Below are 6,743 nucleotides of genomic sequence, written 5' to 3' on the forward strand. Positions count from 1 at the left end.
GTACAGCTTGTATAACAGTCTAAATTTGCTGTCCCCTCAAAATAACTCAACACACAGCCATTAATGTCTAAACCGCTGGCCACAAAAGTGAGTACACCCCTAAGTGAAAATGTCCAAATTGGGCCCAATTACAAACATTTTTAACAGGATATCACACTTAAAATGTGCTCTATAATGCCAGTCAAAGATTTAGAGAGTCAAACAACTATTATCTCTCACGTGCCAATGCTTGAGCAAGACTACTGTACATTACTCATGTTTCTGTCATCGCATTAATGTGCAACATCAGTTTCTTCACACGGGTGAAGACATTTAAACAATGCTGTCACACTCATTAAACAAACACATGAAGACATGACCTTTTTAAAACACCCTGATGATGTTTACAATACATTTAGACATTAAGGTTGTTATTTTAATTTAATAAAACTAAACTCAGAAATGTACATGTTTAGCAATTAACACACATTAACCAAGATTGTTTTCATAAATGAAAATGTAAACCGTAAATAATAATAATAAACTAAAATAAAAACTAAAGTAAAAATAAGTTAAACAAATCTTGATTGTTTTGAAAGTAAAATAAAACAAAAATTATTATTTTTTTAGTTCTCATTTTTCATATATTCTAGGATTTGAAACCTACTTGACGATGCCACTAGTAACACTGTAGATGGCTCTGTGAAAACACTGGAAGAGAGAGACACTACAGACACCTGATAGTGAATGAAGAATTACGTTCACAATAACGTGCATTTCAACAGATCTTCAACAGATCTCTGGAGCTGTGTGAAGTTCCCTGCTGCTTCAAACGCTCCACCATCATTCCGGTCCCCAAAAACACCCGAAATCACAGGACTTAACGACTACAGACCTGTCGCTCTCATGTCTGTGGTGATGAAGTCATTTGAGAGACTGGTCCTGGCCTACCTGAAGGAAATCACTGGACCCTTGCTGGATCCTCTCTCGTCTGTGGATGATGCAGTCAACATGGGACTGCATTACATCCTGCAACACCCTGGGAATTATGCAGGGATTTTATTTGTGGACTTCAGTTCAGCCTTCAATACCATCATGCCTGACCTTCTCTCAGACAAACTCACCCAGCTCTCTGTGCCCACCTCCATCTGTCAGTGGATCACCAGCTTCCTGACAGACAGGCAGCAGCTAGTGAGGCTGGGCAAACTCACATCTAGGACTCTCACGATCAGCACTGGTGCCCCTCAGGGCTGCGTCCACCACTGCTCTTCTCCCTCTACACCAACGACTGCACCTCTAAAGACCCCTCTGTCAAGCTCCTGAAGTTTGCAGACGACACCACACTCATCGGCCTCATTCAGGACGGTGACTAGTCTGCTTACAGACAGGAGGTTAAAGAGCTGGCTGTCTGGTGCAGTCTCAACAATCTGGAGCTCAACACGCTCAAAACTGTGGAGATGACCATGGACTTCAGGAGAAACCCCCCTGCACTCCCTCCACTCACCATCATGAACAGCACTGTAACGACAGGGGAGACATTCAGGTTCCAGGACACCACCATCTCTCAGGACCTGAAGTGGGACACTCACATAAACTCTATTGCTAAAAAGGCCCAGCAGAGGTTGTACTTCCTTCGCCAGCTGAGGAAGTTCAACCTGCCACAGGAGCTGCTGATACAGTTCTACTCGGCCATCATTGAGTCTGTCCTGTGTTCATCCATATCTGTCTGGTTTGGTTCAGCTACCAAATCTGACCTCAGAAGACTACAACGGACAGTCAGGACTGCCCAACCTCCAAGATCGTTACACCTCCAGAGTGAGAAAAAGGCCTCAGAAAATCACTCTGGACCCCACACACACACACCCAGCCCACTCCCTCTCTGTACTGTTGCCCTCTGGCTGGCGCTACACAGCACCGAGCACCAGAACAGCCAGACACCAGGCCATATCCCACCTGAACACCACATTACACACCTCGGGACTGTACATCTGTAAATAACTTATCAAAACTTTTTCATCTGTAAATAGCCCATATGCACACTCATAATTCTGTCAATTTTTTCTCTATATTTCATTACATTTTATTTATTGTCTATTCTCTTTATTATTAGAATGTCTGCACTATGTCTGTCCTTTCTGCACTGGAAGCTCCTGACATTAAAACAAATTCCTTTTTTGTTGAAATTATTGGCAGATCTGAAGGCAACTGGTTTAACGGAATCAGAATGAGCTTTATTGCTAGGTATGTTTACCCATACGAGGAATTGTTTTAGTGACAGGAGCTTTCAGTGCAACAGAATGACTGTGACAAGACAGGACATCGATAATAAAAAGAATAATATACAAATATACAAAATAGACAGTGTACAAAATAGCAAAAACACAATATATAATATAGACAATTATGTATGTAATTAACTCCAGCATCATTTCAAGGACGTTGTGACATTTTAAATAAAGATTAATTCAAAAACATTTCTATTCTCTTTATTATTAGAATGTCTGCACTATGTCTGTCCTTTCTGCACTGGAAGCTCCTGACATTAAAACAAATTCCTTTTTTGTTTAAATTATTGGCAGATCTGAAGGCAACTGGTTTAACGGAATCAGAATGAGCTTTATTGCTAGGTATGTTTACCCATACGAGGAATTGTTTTAGTGACAGGAGCTTTCAGTGCAACAGAATGACTGTGACAAGACAGGACATCGATAATAAAAAGAATAATATACAAATATACAAAATATACAAAATAGACAATGTACAAAATAGCAAAAACACAATATATAATATAGACAATTATGTATGTAATTAACTCCAGCATCATTTCAAGGACGTTGTGACATTTTAAATAAAGATTAATTCAAAAACATTTTATTAAAAAAAAAAATAAAATGAATGAATTGTTCACATTAAGACCAGTAACATGCATTGAGAAAAAAAATAAGGTAATTTGTTTTCAAGCTCATTTTCAAGCTGAATTACCTTAATAACTGCAAAAATACATTTTTAACTTTTCAATTGTTTAAAATTTCTGAACCCTAACAAAAAAACTGAAAAAAATAAATAAATAAATACAATTAATTCAAAACTATAATAATTATAGTTTTAAGTAAAATAACACATTTACTGTATAATACTTTTTCAGACCAGGGTTGGGCTCTCTTACCTTATTTGACAGGCTAAACACTCGCACCTCTGCATACTCCATTTTCAGAATGGTGTTTTCAATCAGAAACTTGCTGCACAGGTCACTGTAGTAGGAAGAGCGCATCGGGTCCACTTCCTGCCAGAGACAGAGAGAAAGAGAAAAATAACAATTATACTGCCTTCTTTTAAGTGGTGTTTACAGAGCCAAGCATTACCATTACTACTGCTCATCCTGAGAGGTTAGTGATTTCAACAATGTTCAACTGGCATCGTGTAATTCATCTCAGACATAAATGGCACATTATTAGAGTATAACTCAAGTCCTGAGATTTTAAAAAGCATCTCTTATTTCCAGAACCCTAATATTGAGCTCTACTATGTGTATGATCTGACTGCTATTTCCTGCTGCCAGAGCCTCTCTCATTGTTGAGGTTGTGACCGTAGGTTCTCACTTTAAGGGATTGAAAATGTGCCAGAGTCTCTTTCTCATGGCCTAGAGGATCCAGAGCTCTCATGAGGAGTATGATTGTCAGCAGACACCCTGAAACACACACACACACACAGATTTACAACAGTTTCTTTTGTCAAAGATATAGCGGCAAATACAAATGCAATGTGAAATATGCATGTACAAAAGACACCCATATAAAAACACACTGACACACACTTACATTTGTTCTGCGGTTCGAGCTCCAGCAGCTGATTGCAGGACTGAAGCTCTGCCTGTAACACTGAACTCTTCTCAACCGACAACTCACTCCTGCCACACACACACACAATATAAGAAGTCAGTTATTCACACAGAACTTAGATAATGTATGAGATATATGGGGTAGTTTGTAATCAAAATTATATTTGATTAAATGCGCTTATCTTTTTTTATTTTTTTAAGTTCACCGTTGACATTATAATATGTGGCAAACCTGAATCTGTAAAATGACGGGGGAAGGACACCACCCTGACAGCCGCTTAACAGAGCACCGGGCTGAGATTTCTCAGGACACCTATTTCTGCGATATCTGTCATATAGTACTGAGGTTATTTGTGCCATTTCAAAAACTAATCACCTACAGTAACTAATTATCAGAGTTCAACAAAAATGTCATTCATGAGTAAACATGAATGTGGACAATGGAGCAGTGCAGCAGCAAAAACATATCAGTTACACCTGTCAGATAGTCCATAAAGTGGGGGAAATGTTTTATATTTTGCAGTTCAGAGTTTGGTTTTCCGGTGTCTTGAGAAAAAACAATATGTTTCAGTGTTTAATTAAAACTTTATGACATTCCAAAGCATTTATGCACCAAATAATGTACCAAAATTAATTTGGTATGTTTTAATGTTACATTTTAATATTTAATGTACTGTTTGCATAAAATATTAGAATTTTACATATAGCTGATATCATGCATTACTTTAAAGTCCATAAAGTGGGGGAAATGTTTTATATTTTGCAGTTCAGAGTTTGGTTTTCCGGTGTCTTGAGAAAAAACAATATGTTTCAGTGTTTAATTAAAACTTTATGACATTCCAAAGCATTTATGCACCAAATAATGTGGTATGTTTTTTTTTGTGTTTGGTATGTTTTAATGTTACATTTTAATATTTAATGTACTGTTTGCATAAAATATTAGAATTTTACATATAGCTGATATCATGCATTACTTTATCATATCTGGTTTTGACACTATTGGATTCAAAAATACTTATTTTTTAGACTTTAATATTTAAATTTTTTCAAAAGATTGGGGTCTGAAAGATTTTGTAATTTTTTTCAATTTATTTATTTGATCAAAAAACCAGTATAAATGGTAATATTGCAAAATAGTATTACAATTTAAAAGAACTGTTTTCTACAAAAGATGATTAGGGCCAAGCAATAATAATACATTTTTAAAAAATCATCTCAAGATTAAAGTCATTATAATGCGAGAAATAACTCGTTACATTTTGAGAAAAAACCCTGAAATTAAATATTGAGAATAAACACACTGGTGTCATGTTCATGTTATCTTGGACAGTGTTAGTCAGTGTCTGCAGTGTCGCAGGTCATCGAGGGTAATGCTCGTGGATGAAGCATATGCGGACGAACAGAGTTTGAATCCGCCTTTTGCCAAACATTTCAGCACAAATCACATCGGATGTTATTTACACCGAGTGAAAATTGCGATTCTATTTACGCCATGTAAAAGTAGCAGATGTTTGCAATTTTTCACTTTTGATCAATTTAATGCATCTTCGCTAAGTAAAAGTTCCCAAACTTTAAAATGGTAGTGTTTTAATTAGGCTAAGATTCATGGACAGGTGTGTGTTGACAATAAAATGGCTTGATTTAATTGTTTGTTGCATATGCACAGTATTAATCTTAAGAATCAATCTCTTCATCTTCAGATTGTAGAGATGAATGGTTTAGTTGTCAAAAAAGTGTCTCTTAACAGGAACACACATACAGACACACACACAGAAGTACCTGAAAAGCTCCTGATCAGTGGCAGAGTCTCTGCACCAGCTTTCAGCAGAGCCTAAAACATGACAGAGACGTTTACACTTGCTCTCTCTGAGCAACTTCATCCACCTCTTTTCATTAAATACAAAATCCTCCTCAGCTGTATCTCCCCTGCAAACACTCCACCACATGCACATGTCAGTGACGCTCACCTGTGTAGAGAGCACAGTCTCTGTGTGTGTGTTTCTCTGTCCAGTGGATGGTCAGGTTGTGTTCATTACTTATGTCACTGATGGAGCCGGGAGGAAGATCACACAGCTGACAGAGAGAGTTAAAGATCTTGAGACAACAATGGGATGGACTTTTCACTGGAGGAAGCGTTATTATGGATTATGGACTTGTATTTTAGTCACAAGAGATGGTTTCAAGTTAAAATGCTTTGATGAATTTGTTTCTTACAAACACACAGCTTTTCACTTCACAAGATATTAAAGGTGTAATAGGTGATTGTCTTCAGAAACATTTTTTGTTATGCTGGTTGAAAGTCTCTTCACATCCCGATAGCAATCATTAAGTTAAGTGGTCTAAATGTATTTGTCTGTATTTATATATTCTGTGGAAGGCGTAGGATCAAGAAATGTTCGTCCAATCAAAATGCTCAGTCCAAGCGTTTTAATTGGCTTTCCTACCTGCCTGTCAAAGTATGTATTAGCATACCTCTGCGCACCCTGTTCGCGCAGACGGGATACGTCATCAGCGCGTTCACGCACGCTGTGCAGACAGAGCGAGGATAGCAGACAAACATCAACAACCCAATCTTCCTCCCTGGTATTGTAGTACTTTTAAAATTTTCTCACTGGTGAATGACACATGATGTAACCCAGCGGTTCCCAATTCCAGTCCTTGCGCCTCCCACTCTGCATATTTTGAATGTCTCGCTTAGTTAACACACCCGATTCAGATAACCAGCTCGTAAGAAGTGAGCTACGTGCATGAACTGTGTTCCGATCGATATGATCCCTACACAGTGTTCATTGCTCCCTACTCCCTGAGCGGGGGAAATCCGTTGAAGTTTATGTCACTTCGAAACATGGGCTGGAATTGAGAACCACTGAAGTAGCCTATTGTAGTAATGTTGTCTCTGGTATTCTGGTCTGTGAGTGTAAATGCG

The 6,743-nt window shown here is 37.9% G+C and overlaps 1 protein-coding gene across 1 annotated transcript in view; it reads right to left on the reverse strand.

Annotated features, from left to right (window-relative positions):
• The window catches only part of LOC107565973 (geranylgeranyl transferase type-2 subunit alpha-like), a 23,747-nt gene that overhangs the window by 5,016 nt on the left and 11,988 nt on the right, over positions 1-6,743 (reverse strand). Inside the window, exons 10-14 of the mRNA XM_016251317.1 lie at positions 5,785-5,890; positions 5,597-5,648; positions 3,798-3,886; positions 3,579-3,667; positions 3,146-3,262 (exon numbers count right to left, since the gene is read on the reverse strand). Coding sequence (XP_016106803.1) covers positions 3,146-3,262; positions 3,579-3,667; positions 3,798-3,886; positions 5,597-5,648; positions 5,785-5,890 — 453 coding nt within the window. The remainder of the gene's footprint in view (positions 1-3,145; positions 3,263-3,578; positions 3,668-3,797; positions 3,887-5,596; positions 5,649-5,784; positions 5,891-6,743) is intronic.

Source organism: Sinocyclocheilus grahami, unplaced genomic scaffold (assembly GCF_001515645.1).
Source record: "Sinocyclocheilus grahami isolate Dianchi unplaced genomic scaffold, SAMN03320097.WGS_v1.1 scaffold1037.1, whole genome shotgun sequence".
NCBI classification, from domain to species: domain Eukaryota; kingdom Metazoa; phylum Chordata; class Actinopteri; order Cypriniformes; family Cyprinidae; genus Sinocyclocheilus; species Sinocyclocheilus grahami.